The sequence below is a fragment of the Zootoca vivipara genome, chromosome 7 (assembly GCF_963506605.1).
Source record: "Zootoca vivipara chromosome 7, rZooViv1.1, whole genome shotgun sequence".
Classification (NCBI taxonomy): Eukaryota; Metazoa; Chordata; class Lepidosauria; order Squamata; family Lacertidae; genus Zootoca; species Zootoca vivipara.
The window spans coordinates 57,769,048-57,785,660 of record NC_083282.1 but is presented as its reverse complement, the minus strand read 5'-3'; the positions used below and the strand labels follow the sequence as shown (position 1 = coordinate 57,785,660).

The 16,613-nt window shown below is 40.5% G+C and overlaps 1 protein-coding gene across 1 annotated transcript in view; it reads right to left on the bottom strand.

Moving 5' to 3' along the window:
- The window catches only part of CR2 (complement C3d receptor 2), a 97,784-nt gene that overhangs the window by 35,781 nt on the left and 45,390 nt on the right, over positions 1-16,613 (bottom strand). The window contains exons 15-21 of the mRNA XM_060277482.1: positions 15,913-15,948; positions 15,612-15,656; positions 12,313-12,342; positions 11,254-11,329; positions 8,189-8,267; positions 7,617-7,671; positions 5,191-5,271 (exon numbers count right to left, since the gene is read on the bottom strand). Of these exons, the coding sequence (XP_060133465.1) occupies positions 5,191-5,271; positions 7,617-7,671; positions 8,189-8,267; positions 11,254-11,329; positions 12,313-12,342; positions 15,612-15,656; positions 15,913-15,948 (402 nt within the window). The remainder of the gene's footprint in view (positions 1-5,190; positions 5,272-7,616; positions 7,672-8,188; positions 8,268-11,253; positions 11,330-12,312; positions 12,343-15,611; positions 15,657-15,912; positions 15,949-16,613) is intronic.

Below are 16,613 nucleotides of genomic sequence, written 5' to 3'. Positions count from 1 at the left end.
TAACCTGAAGCGTACTTAACCTGAAGCGAAGTTTCCCATTGAAAGTAATGGAAAGTGGATTAATCCGTTCCAGACGGTCTGTGGAGTACTTAAACTGAAGCATACTTAACTTGAAGCAAACTTTCCCATTGAAAGTAATGGAAAGTGGATTAATCTGTTCCAGATGGGTCCATGGAGTACTCAACCTGAAGCGTACTTAACCCGAGGTATGAGTGTACAGTAATTGGTTCTGGAAGTCCATACTTAACCTGAAGCGTACTTAACCTGAAGCGAACTTTCCCATTGAAAGTAATGGAAAGTGGATTAATCCATTCCAGACAGGTCCGCGAAGTACTTAAACTGAAAATACTCAAACCGAGGCGTACTTAAACCAAGGTATGACTGTAGAGGATTCAGGCCTGTGGCTGGGAGAGGAAGAAATAAGAAGAGCAGCCAGGGCCTGGGACATATTTGGATAGATATGTGCATGTGTGTGCACTATAATTTTATTTAGAGATGATCTGAGGAAATTAATTGGATGTTCTACTTAAGATGGGACATAGGAGCAACAATTGAAGCAAATTCTCTCTCTCTCTCTGTGTGTGTGTGTGTGTGTGTGTGTGTGTGTGTGTGAGAGAGAGAGAGAGAGAGAGAGAGAGAGTTTTATAAACAAAATCTTCATACACTGCTTCTGATGTCATTCATTAACACACACACACAGAGAGAGAGATAAGGATAATGTTAATACATTTAAAAATATGCATGGTTGGCTAAGGGAATGGGGAGAAATGCTACATCCAGAAAGGCCCCTCAAATGTACTTTCTGCCTCTGGGCTTTTCATAATCACATCAGAAATGGTTACCTTTGTTTCATGCTTCAAAAGTTTTGGATCCATATAGAGGTTTCAAAGAGCATGTGGCAACAGTTCGGTGTGAGACCAAAATGCCCCATGGACCTAGCATGGGGACTTTCCAAACGATCAAACTGATCCACACAATAGGTTTCTAGAAGTTGCAATTGGCAATTGTTGTTGTTGTTTAGTTGTTTAGTCGTGTCCGACTCTTCGTGACCCCATGGACCAGAGCACGGCAGGCACTCCTGTCTTCCACTGCCTCCCGCAGTTTGGTCAAACTCATGTTTGTAGCTTCAATAACACTGTCCAGCCATCTCGTCCTCTGTCGTCCCCTTTTCCTTGTGCCCTCCATCTTTCCCAACATCAGGGTCTTTTCCAGGGAGTCTTCTCTTCTCATGAGGTGGCCAAAGTATTGGAGCCTCAGCTTCAGGATCTGTCCTTCCAGTGAGCACTCAGGGCTGATTTCCTTAAGAATGGATAGGTTTGATCTTCTTGCAGTCCATGGGACTCTCAAGAGTCTCCTCCAGCACCATAATTCAAAAGCATCAATTCTTCGGCGATCAGCCTTCTTTATGGTCCAGCTCTCACTTCCATACATCACTACTGGGAAAACCATAGCTTTAACTATACGGACCTTTGTTGGCAAGGTGATGTCTCTGCTTTTTAAGAGACAATTAATTGCTTTTTAATTGGCAATTAGGGATTGTCAAAAACCACACGTTTCTGGAAATTTCAACTCCCCTGTGGATGTGCTGCCAGGCAAATGTAGTTTTTGACAATCACTACATTGGAACTCAGTAATTTCATTTAATCAAATGGTGAAAAGAGTTCTTACTAATCTGTATAGTACCAAAAATTGTACTAATTATTATTTACATTAATGGACTTATCACTTGCTTGCATCTTCGGCCTAAGTGGCCAATGGCTATCATACTACACACACTTACCTGGGATTAAGTCTCATTGAATACTGTGGAGCTTGCTTTTGAGTAAAAAAACTTTCATATGAATCTAAAGTAAACATTGTGGAAAGTTGGAATCATAGCAAAGAGGCAAAATGTTGATCAAAAACACTGCTAATAGAAAGATCAATAATTATTTCCCCTAATTGTAGATTTTTTTAAAAAAACAGCTACAACAAACTATTCAACAGACTGTTATACAAATTTTAAGGTGCATACACAGAGCAGGTACACGCCCCACAAAAAACCAATCCTTTGCCCTTCAAAAATTAGGGAATATTTCCTGAAAAAATAGACATTTTATTTGAGTTCACTGAGCAATCCCAAAGCCATCTTTGCTCTCTTAATGACCCCAAATATTATTATTTTTTGCTGCAGAAGGAAGCATGTTGGAAGCACCTTACCTAATAGACTGGCTGAGTTACTTTCACTTCCAAGTCCTTCAAATCCTATAAATCAGAGGTTTTGAACCTTTTTGAGTCCATGGCTCCCTTGACCAACTACATTCTTTCTGTGGCACCCCTGTGGGGCTCAGGAGCCAAGTTATGTCACCCCTTGCCTGCAGAGCTGGCAGCCCCTCACTGCTTTTTGAACACCCTCCCTTGTGGAGCGTTTCTTCAGCCTCTTCTCCTGTCCCCAAGAGTCCTCCGGGCAGCCACTGCTGCCACCTCTGAGCTGCCCACCCTGCCCCAAAGAGAGGTGCCTCCACACACTGCCCCACAGGGGCCTGGGAAGCACCCCCTGGCCAGCCCCAGAGGAACCATTCAGAGGAGGGAGGGAAGGAAAGAGGGACAGAAGCCAGTGTTGTCCACAGCACTCCTGAACATCATTCAAGGCACCCCAGGGTGCCACGGCACACTGGTTGAAAACCACTGCTGTAAATGGATAAACATCTTCATATGATGGGACCGCTGCTCTGCAAAAACAGTCTGGCAAGTATCTGTTAAAAGCAGAGCAGACCTGTCAAAAGTGCATATACCTATGAATAGGTGAAAATTTCTGACAATGGATTTGGGGCCAGGAGAGACAATTAGGTATTGTAAGGTACCTTGACCAACAGGAGACAAGTCATATTTTCAAATTTCTATTGTAGACCTCTTTCTGTAAAGCTTGTAAACCATTTTGGGTGGTCTTTGGCTAAGGGGTTGGGCAATTTCTGTAGTGTCTTCTTCTTCTTCTTCTTCTTGTTGTTGTTGTTGTTGTTGTTGTATGACTTAAAGGATGCATTGTTTTATTAGACAGCTACCCACTCTGCCCACTTTCTAATGCAAAAGTTAGTAATCAAATGGGACTTTTTAGAATTATTTATTTATAAGAAGCCACTGAGGAAGTTGAATATTTTGCAGTTTCTTCCTTCAGAAACTTCCTCTTGCTATTTTATGTAATGGATTTATAGGAGTATTCAACTGACTCTCTTCATTCATTCACTGAAGAAGCACAATTGTAAAAAGAAGAATAAAAGAAGCATAATTGTACCAACCTGGCCGCACCCTAAAATACCAGTGTGACTATAGGCTACATGCTGTGGTGGCTGTGTGTTTGGCATTAATGTTAAATGTAAGCATGTACGTCTCTTCAACGTAACCAGAAACCTTGACTGTCCCAGGTTTCTTGATTGTGAAGAACCCTATGGACAGACACACAGTAGCATGCAACCAGAAGGTTGTATGACAGCATTAGATCCGGGATGTGTCAGTAGCAGGCATCGTCCCACTCTCATGTACTTGGTGAACATGTGAGGGGGATCATCCAAACATTAGACTCTCTCACTATTTTTAAACGCCACAGAATGTCAGCTCTTGCTCTTAAAACTTGACTAATCGAACTAGGATATTCTCCCTTTTATATAAACAAAACTCTTTCCTTCAACCATGAGCCAACTGGTTTTAGCATCCTATTCATATTATTGCAGCTGTTTACATGAAAGTAAACTTTAAATATGTAGTGAATTCATTTCTAAAAATTGCTTTCACTTGCTGTGTTTCCCTCATTTTTCCTTCTAACACTGTGGGCTTGGGTCTACCTAGAAAGATTTATACCTTGTTCTATCCTGAGGTCTTAAGGCACTTAAAATATACTTTTAAAAAGGGTATAAAGCAGGGTTTTTTCCAGCCAAAACTCAGTTCTGGCAACTCTCAAGTAGGTGACATTGCCATTAGAAAAAACAAGTGTGAGTTCTGCCACCTCTTTTTCTAGAAAAATAGCACTGATATATAGTATAGTAATCCATGTCCCCACAGTTCTCATAGTTTAAACATACTGTACCATTGCCATTCTCAGACCCCTGGAAAAGTTAGACAAGAGACACTCCTACCTGATATCTGCATAGCCACTACCAGTCAGTGTAAACAATACTGAGCTAGAGGGTCCATTGGTCTGACTATATAGTATAAAGCATATTCCTATGCTCCTACAAGCAGAATTATACCAATATGGGGTTGAGTTTCCTAGGTTTTGCTTTGCAGTCACAATGGACTAGAAAGGCTGGAAGAAACATAAAGTGAATCAGAAGTTTTCATTTGAATGAGACGAAGAGGAGATGCTGGACATGCTAATTAGTATATCCAATAAATCTGAGTCTACCCCCCCCCCCCAACAAGCAGACTTAACTTTTGCACTAGTGGCACGACAGAGTCTCAAGATATGCTCTCCCAAGCCCACAGACACAGTATGTTCACACTTCTCTCTCAGCGACGGCTACGCTGGCTTAGCCATGTCCACGGAATGGAATATGGCAGGAAACCTGAAGGACATGTTCTACAGGGAGCTGGCTTCAGGTACCAGGCCTGTTGGCAGACCAGCTGTGTGTTACAAATATGACATGAAGGCAGGCAACATCAGCCCCTCGTGGGAATCCCTTGCAGACAACCACAGTGCTGGAGACAGAAAGTCAGGTTGTGCATCCATAGCAGTGACCAGTGGAAGAATGACCGCTGGGAGGAGTGCGGAGAGAAGAAATGCCATGGTGCAGCTGCAGCAGCACAACTGGACACCTTTATCTGCCCCAGCTGCAACACAACATGCCTCTCCTGTATCAGCCTCTACAGCTACAACAGGCACTGTAGCCTTACAGTGGTTTGACTTCACCCCCAAAGGCACACTCCTCCGTTGCCTTCTGAGACAGATGGATACCAACCAACCACAAACAAGATAAAGCAAGGATTAGGAGCCATCCTTCTCCTCCCCATCAGCTACCACCTTGAAATCCCTTTTAACAGCCGATGACCCTTCCTCAAGCTCCTTTCTCCCAACGGAAGTGGAACAGAAATGTATTGCCAACTCAGGCAGCACCAACTTTTGCCACATTCCATGGGGGACCCCCTCCCTGCCAAAAAGGATGGGAATTGAGAAATACAGAAGCTAGACATAGAGAGTCCCAATTCCCAACTTCTCACCTTGATCTTCCAAAGTAATGGCCAGAAGTTCCATCAAGCCCCATAATAAGGGAAGCACGCATGCAAGCATCATCGCTCTCACTCAGGTCACAGCAATGAACGAGAAGTTGCTGAACCTAATAGGGATATATAAATAAATGCAGAAGAGGAAGCAGCAGCAGGCAAATAAATGGGGCTTTCACAGAAAAAAACCCAAAGGAAGCTTGACAGAGAACTATATAAAAGGCTTCCCAGTCTTTCTCAGCACTTAAAAGCATTGTGTAAGCTCTAGGCAGACATTAGCCCAGAGTCTGGTTTCAGTTTGAACATAGCAAATAGAAAGGGTTAAATTGATGAGATTCTCTTTTGAGAAATTATGCATTGGTTCTGGCCATCCTACCTCCAAACCTATTTTACAGTTACCATAGTGCTGCTGCTGAAAATTGTCCTCAGCTCAGCCTCCATTTCTTCCAAGAAGATACAAAATACTGTATTACATTAAGGCTGAGCTGCTGCCTTTGGACAGCAAAAAGGCTGGCATAGTCACTGGCTTTTAGAATTAGCACCCCTATTTTCCTGGGAAATATTGAAATTGGAAGATTAGGATGAGTTATGCTAGGATGAATTTTTGCTATTTGGCACCTTAAAATCCACCTCTTACCAACAGCTATGTGATTCCAGGGGCTGGGATTTTTGCCTACTTTCCAAGCTGATTAGTAGGCACTGCATTTTACTGCTTACCTACGGTCTGAATTCAGTTGTTTGTTTTGCACTGCAAATTCTACTCATGGGATTTGCTTGGCAAGTGAGACACAGAGCTTGCTCAAAACAGAAGTACACCACCAGAAAGAAACTGTTCTTAATTAATGATACTGTACGTGCCATTTACAATTAAATAATTAAAGGAAAATTGATAATGGATTCGGACATGAGTTTTCCTTTCCTTTATCCCATTCCTGTGTCCACATTCCAGTTTTGAAAGCTTTGGATATGTGAGCAAGCAGTTCCCTTCTGCAACCTTTTACAGCATTTCCTGCACTGAAGTGTTCTCAGTGGATGAAATACATAACACAGAAAGGGATTTGCAGGACCAATGCACATGCAACTGCAGAGTACACATATAACTGCATCCCCTGCTAATCACCCACTGCAAAAGACAGGACCCAGTATGGTATACAACACTTCAGTGATTGCAGGGGATAACAGAACTATTATTCCTGTTTTTATTGTAGTAGCAGAGCTAACTAGAGGCCCACAGGCACATGGACTTACTATGCATGAAGGACTGGGTGGCCACAGGGAAGCTCAAAGTTAAACATTCATGTTTATGAGGCTGATGGGAGTTGTGGTCCAAAATTATTTGGAAAGCTTTAGCTACTTTGAGTTCATAAAAAAGCCCCCAACTTAAAATAAATTTCTACAGTCAGCTGCCAATTACCGTGTTTCTCATATTATAAGACATGTCTTATATTTATTTTTTCCTCAAAAAAAACCCACTATGGCTTATTTTCAAGGGATGTCTTGTTTTTTTCCTCCTCCTCCTGCCGTGGCCGGCATTGCTGCTGCGCCTATCACTATGTCTTATTTTTGGGGTATGGCTTATATTCCTTGAATGCTTAAAAATCCTGCTATGGCTTATTTTATGGGTATGTCTTAAAATATGAGAAACAGGGTACATGCCAATTAATGCACATATTAACAAAGCCACTATACAGATGCCTTTTTCCACAGCAAGGAATATGGATAAATTAGTTACAAACAATGCAAGTCTCACTATTACAAGGAAAGGTCATGTTTAATATTGCTCATTGTAGCTACCATAACCAAATGACCTTTTAAAAAAAGGTTTGTACTTTTATCTCAGCCAGTTAACACGTGTCCATCACATTCAACACTCAAAATTAAAGAAGCAACACTGAACAGCACATGGCCCACTTTGAAGTGCTAAGAACATCTCAAAACATGCCAAGGCACCATCTCATGGTACTTTGCACAAAGTTAAAATGTGTGCACAGAATGCTTGTCTGGGTGCTGTAAAGGAAGTTACCAGGAAGTTTTTGCCACAAACATCTATTTTCACTGCATTGTGCATCTCTGCATGGTGAGAAACAGATTCGAAACAGCTATGTGCTATTAGGCGTATCAACACAAGCTGCACTGCATCACCAGTTTCCTCTTATCGCTTGGGAGTAGAAAGCTACCAATGATAGTGCCTTTTATTCAATATTTTAGTTTATTTGCACACATTCTAAGATAAACAATTTTCTCTATATATACATACTTCATAGTTAATCAATTTAAACAAAAGAAGTGCACAATACAACATAACATTTTAAAATAGCATGTAACAAACAAGTTAACTTCATGACTATAACAAGCTATAGTTCAAATCATCAGAAGCACTGCACTTTTCACTCATATTGACCGTAACAGGAGAATCATTTTACTTGTTGTAAACATGACCCTTGATATTTTGGTTAAGTATGCAGAGTATTTGTTTGCCTATGAAAATATATCAAAAAGAAAGTGAGTATTTTCAATTAGGCACATGTTACTTTTGTTCACACTTTTAAAGATCATGTAAGGAAATCGAGACAACTTTTACAATTCTTCATGAGAAAGGCTTGTGGAAGTAAAATGTTTGGTAAATATTAACAGCTTTACTTGTCCCTCCCCTTCAAGTGATGAACAAGATTCTAGGAAACAAACTGTAATAAGTTCTTCTTGGTTCTGTTTTTTATTGAGGCACTTTAAAACACATTCTGCAAAGGAAGTTGCAACCCAGTTATATGCAATAACAATAAGTGCAAATGACCAGAGTTTTCTTGGGGCCCAATACTGCTTCATGCTTCAAGTAGCTGAATAACCTGGATGCCCAGTTTTTTAATGAAAATTGCTTTGGCTTTTTCCATGTAGATCTTCATTCAATTCTCATTTCTGGTTCTCAAAATAAGAACTGTTGGGAATTAATTATCAGCTGGAAGCTTACTGGAGCACAGCTCTACTGCAATCAGGAGGCTTTGGGTTCCAATCCCATTTCTGTGCAAGTCGAAACTGGATGGTAAGACTCAGGAGGGGTAGAAGGAGGGTCAGTTTTTCTGGAAAAAAAGTTACAAATATTTTTGATTGATTTTGAAATCACTATATCATTTTGTTTAGTCTTCCTGTCAGGAAGGAAAAAGCAACACACAAATACATCAGCATTCCACTGCATGCTATTGACATTTTGAAAGCAATGCAAGTAACTTTTACATTGAAGAAGCGGCCATACTGTTACTTCTTAGGAAAGAAAATTAGTTCTGGAAGCTACAGAAATAGAAGTAATACACGGACTGTTAGCAACTGCAGGATATTAGAAGTAAAACAGATAAAGAGAATTAGGATTATATAAACACAACAGATATGAGTGAGACACAGCCCAAGTACAGTATAGAAAAATGGTCACTTCTAACAGATTCCTTGTAGAATCTGCCCTTGAATCAACATTCCACAGGCACCATTGTCCATGTGGGAAACTTGGGCAAGTGTCAGCAATAGAGCTTTTGTAAGTAAGGAGCACTGCAGGCATCCCCAAACTTCGTCCCTCCAGATGTTTTGGACTACAATTTCCATGTTCCCCGACCACTGGTCCTGTTAGCTAAGAATCATGGGAATTGTAGGCCAAAACATCTGGAGGGCCGCAGTTTGGGGATGCCTGATTTACATAAAAACATTCTTGGCTTCAGGACAAAACAAGCTAACAGCTGAAAATATTTTACCGGTTGATCAGTTGAGACAGAAAAGAAAGAGTGTGCCTGACCCACGCAGGTCATTCCAATGTCATTCCCATTTCTGTGCTTTAATCAATGCCTGCTCACAGTTTGACATTTAACAATCATGAGAAAGAAATGTAAAACACTATCCCACAAACTCACTAGTAAAGGATAAAGGGACCCCTGACCATTAGGTCCAGTCGTGACTGACTCTGGGGTCACGGCGCTCATCTCGCTTTATTGGCCGAGGGAGCCGGCGTACAGCTTCCAGGTCATGTGGCCAGCATGACTAAGCTGCTTCTGGCGAACCAGAGCAGTGCACAGAAACACTGTTTACCTTCCAGCTGGAGCGGTACCTATTTATCTACTTGCACTTTGACGTGCTTTCGAACTGCTAGGTTGGCAGGAACACTAGATCACTCTAAAAAGAGAATCTCCAAACACAAAACATGTTATTCAAAGAATAATCTCAAAGTTGTTTGACTAAGATTGAAAAGCTTATTCAGCACATACAGTAGGATGACTATATTATATTTAGCACTGGAAAAGCTTGACAATATTGTACCTTACAATACATTTAAAATGAGGCAGAGATGCTCAATATTCAATAGAAAACTATAAACATGAATAGCTTCAAGCACGTAAGATGCCATTAATGGGTTTAAACATTCTCAAATATAATCCTGCAGAGTTGCTCAAAAATCAAATTAAGAGCCATTGCAACACAATGCTATGGGTTCCCCCAGAACTACACACCTAGGCCTTCTACAGGTATGCTACAGGTATGCAATTAGTTGGCAGTCCCAACAATAGACTATATTTATATTTCCCATAATCATGAGTATGAGGTTATATCAGTGTTGGGGAAACCCACACTGGAAGATGTATTTTGAGGAGGTAGGTTGATTGGTACAATCATTCCTCCATGCCTGCATTGTTTGCTTTATTGCTTTGACTGTTCCAAGGTTAGGTGTTTGCAGATTGGGGCAGGAGTCACTGGCTGAAGGTCAAGTGCCGGCCACAAGTGTTACAGCTACAGCAGGACCTCAAGATTAATTATACTGGCCCCATCCATTTGCTTATCGTATCCCTTACGCCTTCTAAATAATGACTTCCAAAGCAAGTTTAAGGGCTTTTGACATTATGCCAATCAGTACATAACTACTAAGAATTTAGAGTACATAAATCTCCCAGATGCGGACATAAGTTTTGAGCTTTGACATAGGCCCAGACCAGCTGGGTCCTGCATGTTGGCCAGACAGGGTCTCTCCCTGGGGCTCCCGACAAATGAATGGGGAAGTATCTGGTCTTGCTTATGTTATGTTACTCTGCTGAAAGTCTTTTTCACTGATTACTATTTTGTATTTAGCCTATCACTTAATAAAATCACCGAATTTCTCTCCACTGGTATTGTTACTGCCTCTGAATCCAAAAGATCTCTTGCCTTTGGCAAAAAATAAATAAATCAGTATTCTCTAGTATCAAAACTGAATCCCTGAACATCTTAAAGACTTAAAAGACATGTGAACAATCTGTTACAGGAATTATTGCACTGAATATTCAAAACTAGTAAATAATTATTGTATTAATCTACAGAAATACCTTAATTAGTGCTCACAAATTTAAGTGAACCTGTCTGCATACATATATGCATCATATTAAAACAGTAAAACCATGCATACAATGCTACAACAAAAATGGACAGTCCTGGACACAAAAATAGAAAGGTCATGCAAGACAAATGTTCAGAATAAATTATTGTTGCAAATTGTTGTCTTAGATTATAGGACTGGCCTAGATTCTTCCAGAAAAAAATCTACTGGCTTCAGGCAGGATTGTTCAACAAATCCATTTTCTTACTGTGTCTGAAAGTAAAAATCACAAACTGCAAGTACCCTTGACGGTTCCAACACCTGTAGATTAGAGCAGTGTGTTTTATAACTTAATTTAATAGTGGATTGCAGAATTTTTAGTGCCAGAATATTCATTGTCAAGTCTGCATTAGGATGGACACCTTAGGTAAATTGAGACAGAGCATTTCTGTCACTTCAGAACACCAATGGTGGAAATGGGATAAAATACTGACTAGCTGTTCTAGAAAAATTATTGTGTTTTACTTGTTATTGTTTATTCTGTGCTGCCATATTAGTGCAACTCTTCACCAAATAAATAAATAATAAAAATACTAAAGCCCCTTCTGAACACCAAGCACATTTATACGGAAAGTATAAGTGAACAGAAGGCAAAGTGAAGCCAAGAAGCATATATTAGCTCACACCGCCACAAACGAAGCTACAAATAATTAGATATGGCTTCTCCTGAGCTGACTCACCCCTTTATAAAGCAAGATCTGTATTTCCAACCTGCAGCAATAAGACAAAGCCCCAATAAAACAGCCACCACAGATCCTTGAAGGGAAGAAGAAGAAATCCAGTAATATACTGTAGTAATGATTAACAAGGCAAAGTAATAGTTTTTTTCTGTTCAGGAAAAAACTGTCCCAGTCTTAAATAAAGACTGAAATGTAATCACACCAGTAGCTTCAAAATAGGTTTGAGACAACAACCCCCAAACAGGACCCAAATCCTACTGCAGACTTAACAAAAGATAAACAAACTATTAAAATCAATGAGAAAAACCTGTCAGTTCGTTTTCCACATGAAGAACCAACATAAAAAGCTGTGCTTTCAGTGTTTGACCACTTTCAAGTTGCTACCTTGTAATGCTCAATGGACATTGAAGCCACTCATGTGGTTGAGTTCAAGTGTTACAGGACATAGCAAGTCTCTAGACACATACATACCCAGAGCAGCAAGTCCACTGTACATCTGCACTCACCCCTTTTCTGGCAAATATGCAGTCTTCCTCAGAGATTGGTTTTAGAAACAAGTTCTTCTTGTTCCTAGCAGATGTTAGCTGCGCAAACTGAACGGCCCTAATGACAATCAGAGAGCAACTCCCCCACCCAAGCAATGTGTCCAGCTCAAAACACCTTTTCTCTTGAAAAAAAATTTAAGCACCGACCACGCCCAGAAGCTGGAACATTAAAAGGCACAACACAGAGGAAGTCTGTGCTGGATTTGGAGCCAGCTATGTTCATTGCAGGAACAAAGGTAGTGGAGGAAATAAATAAACAAAATAACTAAATAAAAAGACACTAGAACCTGGAAGAAAGTATATCTGTCTGCACCCCAAGAATTCTCGCAAAGGAATCAATTTTTTTATTCAAGTAGGAGTCTTCAACATTTAAACCACAAACTGGAGAAAAAAAAGGAAGGGACACACACATTTCCACCAGGCAATAAAGTACAATGGTTGCTGAAATCCAAGCTTTGGAGAATGAACAGCGGTAAATCAATGAGGGATTGTACCTCATTCTGTAATTACTTACCAATAATAACTCCTGAGGAGCGGTTAGGTACTAAAATGGAAGGGAAAAAGGTTAGATGTTATGTGAGGGTGTCAGATTCTAGCTCTCATTGCATTTGCATCTGCCGCACACACTCTGAATAAAATATAGTACATTAAAGTATTATTAAAGGTTCAACTAATAACCGAATATAATCTGCTCCAGTAGACAATGGAAGACTGAATGTTCTAATTATTAATTAGAAGTATTTATCTAGCTGATAAATAATTATAATTAATAAGAAATCCAATTGATCCAGCAGAAATGGGGTTCTCACTTAAAAGTATTGGGTGGCAGACCAGGTTAATGGGTCCTCCCCAGTGCAGGGGAGGAGACTAGCAGTTTAGGTCACAAGATAGTTATGTGGTTATATACATAAATTTATATACAACATTATCTATCTATCTATCTATCTATCTATCTATCTATCTATCTATCTATCATCTACTATTATATACTATTCTGGTGGTAATAAAATCTCTAAGTGGTTTACCAAAAAAAAACCTTCAAAATTATCAATAAAATGCAGTTAAAAATAGGTAACATGCCAAATTAATCTTGCCTAAACAAAAATGTTTTAAGCACACCCCAAAAGGTGTATAGTGACTGATGTCAATAGGCAGGGAGTTCCAAAGTATAGGTGCTGTCATGTTAAAAGATTTCTTACAGGTGTGGAATGAATATTATGTGGCACCTGTAACAGTGCCAGTTCCGCAGATTAAAGTGGCTGAGTAGGCATATAAGGGTTAAGTTATGGCAGCAAATAGGCAAACGGTGAGAATTTCTGAGCAGAGATGAGAGTCTCACTTCTGTCAGCAACCATGCTGCAGCACTCTGAACTAACTGCAGTTCCCATATCAAGCACAAGGGAAGATGTACCTATATAGAGTGCATTGCACTATATGCACTTTATAGAGTGCATTGCACTATATGCACCCATATAGAGTGCATTGCAATGATCCAATTTCCACTCACCACTGCCTGAACTACTGTGGTCAAGCTCACCAGGGCCACAAATAGTCATAGCTGCCATACCGAGTACAGCTGATAAAAAGCACTTCTAGCCACTAAAGCTACCTGGCCCTCCAGTGACAAAGCTGGATCCAGAAGCACCTGCTGATTGCATACCTGCTCCTTCAGGGGGAATGCTACCCCATCAAGGGCAGGCAACTGATCAGTTTCTCAGACAAAGGAACAACTCACTCACAGTACCTCATCTTGCCAGGGTTCAATATCTGTTTCTTATCCCTCACTCATCCCAATACTGCATAAAGGTACTAATTCAGATGTTATAGAGAAATAGAGGTGAGCCTCATGAGTATAGTGTTGGCACCTTGCCTGCCCCAACCCCTAATGACCACTCCCAGCAGCTTCACATAGATACTGAATAGCATTACAGTATGGACAAAATAGGCTCCTGTGGCACCCTATAGCGTAAGTGCCAGGAAGTCCAAAAGCACACATCCAATGCTTCTCTCTGGACTCTGTGACTGCAACTGTTAAGCAGTGTTTGGTTAGCTCTAGAGCACGATTTGCACCACTTGTGCTCTAGTCTTCATCAACCTTGTTCCATAGCCCAAAGTTCCCCAGAATACCAATGAGCCATTCTGGTTCCATGACAAGGAAATTTGGGGGCAAGCATGTTCACCACCTGTTTCATCTCACCATTCTATTGGGAGACCATGGCTTTGGTGGAACTGTCAGCTTTCTCTGCTGGGAAATCCCCCAGAGCATTCAGGAAAAAGTTCCATGTTCCATTGAAGGGAGAGATTTGCCAATTGTGTTATTGAGCTAAATCTGATTATATAGTTTGCATTGTATAATTCTTATTGTATGGCTTAGCCCCCCCCCCCATATCCCTGGGGTGCTTTCCTCCTAAAACGCTTCTTAAAATGCTTTTCAGTGCCTCTGCGTCTCTGTACCAAAGTGGGCCAAAGTGTAATGATATCAGTCTCTGATAGTAGGTCATATGAAAATGGTGTGACCATGACAATGGGGTAATATGAACCCGCTCCCCAATATCCAGGCCACCCTCATACCCTGAGGCAAAAACTAAATTGAAGGCATGCCCTGCCCATTGACCTAATGACCATTTTAGAAAGCCTTATGGCTGGGCATATATTGGATGGCATAAATTCCCAGTCATAGGGCCTTGGTGTAGGTATTTAAGTCCCTGGGCTTGTCCAAAACCACATTTGAGACTGCCTCTGCTTTAACAAGCACATGGCTTGTTGAAACACCATTGTTATTGTTTGTCAACATTTGTCTAAAAGAAAACATTCTCTTATTTCAGGTTTTTTTAAATATGCTACAGCCTTCTCAGAAATCCTCTTCTTGATAATGAGAAGAAGCCCACTGGCACGGCCCATGAATCACTTGTACCAGGACAGCACACAAAACCTACGAAACACATTGCTTGGGATTTTGGAGTGCAGCCATCATCGTATCTAGCTACAGTGAGTTACAGAACTGAAGAGAACAATTATAATAGATTGAATCAAAGTCAAACTTAATTCCAGAACTGCACTGGGAATTCATGGGACAACAAACCAACCATGGTGATATATTCAGTTGAGGATTATATGCAAGTTGAACTTTATGGTATGAAAACCTCTCAAGAGAAATAGTTTCAGAAAACAAACTATTCTTACCAGCTTAATCCCTTCCACTTTATACTAAGGAGAGAAATCTAAAGGGCAAGGGCCATAGTTAAGTGGTAGTACACCTGTCCTGCAAGCAGAAGGTTCTAGGTTCGATGGCAAGCATCTCTAGGCAGAACTCAGAATGTCCTGTGTCTGAAAACCTGGAGAACTACCAGGCAGTGTTGACATTACTGAGCTAGATGGACCAACTGTCTGTGTAGAAGGCAACTTCCTATGTTCTTATGGGTACTTGTTTGCCAAACAGTGTCTCCAGATACTAAGCAGCAAATATGAGCTTTCCCCTCACCTTCAGAACCACAAGAAAGAGACACCAAGGCCACAGAGATTATACAGAGATGTGTCACTGGAGTCTAACACAAAGAATCCTTCCTTCCTCATTCTGCCACTGCCTAACAAGCTGATTAGTAAGGACTGAGTAAGAAACATTCCTGGAATAATTCACAAGACTGGAAATCCTCCCCTATGTCACCTTGCCTTCTCAAATGGAATGTTCCCAATCTCAGCTCAGAATTTCTTTTTTTAGAAAAGCTGTCACACCCTGCAATAGAAGCGCAATAGCTAATCTAAAAACAAGCTGATTAATTTGCTGTCACTACCACCACCACCTTTCAGCTTTACCTGTGTCATCTCTGGGCGGCTTTGTCTCTGGACTGTGTGTAGATCCTATGCAAAAGAGGGAGTTTATAAAACACTGGCTTTGGAATTCATGAAAAGCAGTATAGAAAATTTTAAAGAAAAGCAAAGGAAACTGGAAAGCTTTGCCTGAATTTCCTACACAATATATTCCATAAGTTACAAAATATTCCATAAGTTACACAATTCACATAAAGCCAGGCATTCCTAAGGGACCTTCTAGCATGCAAACCAGAAAAAGGCCCCACAAAGAACTAAAATGGAAGAAAAAACTCAAAGCGTTTACCTCCCAAAAATCCTGAGTGATTGTCTGCTGTTGAAGCTGTCCAAATAAAAATTCAGCATTTTTAAGAAGTAGTAGTGAACTTGGGAGTTGGATTACATTTGACTAAGCAGTCAGAAGGCATCTGAGCTCCTAAGAAGCATTAGAAGCTTAAGGAGCAAATGTTCTCTTTATAAAATTTACATCTAATGATAAAACAGAACAAATGTTTCCACTTCTTCCACAAGACATATTCTCAAAATTTCCTGTACATTAGCTTTCCCAATGACATTTTTTCATTTCAGTTTCACCTAGCACTATCACTGAACTTCTACCACCCTGTTTGCCTTAATCACTCCTAAAAGCAAACACAGATTGTTGAGTGTGGACTGTAACTGCAGTCAGAACATCCACTGAGAAACAACAGAGAGATATTGGCATGCTTGGAGAAAGAAAACCTAAAGAGGAAACCCCTTCAAAATAGACTAATGAGAAATGAGGGAGCCAAGTAGCTGTTGAATAGAGTGACTGCTGGAAAGGAAAACATAACATGGGACAGTACAAGGGAAATGGAATGCACTGTTTGGGGGAAAATACCTAGCTTGCTAAATTTCTGAACATGCAGTCTTTTCAGAAGGAAGACCACACACCACAACCTTCTGCTGCAGTTTCTTCTTATGGTATGCAATTCCAGTGTTTCAAAACAACTGCTGCACTACCATGTA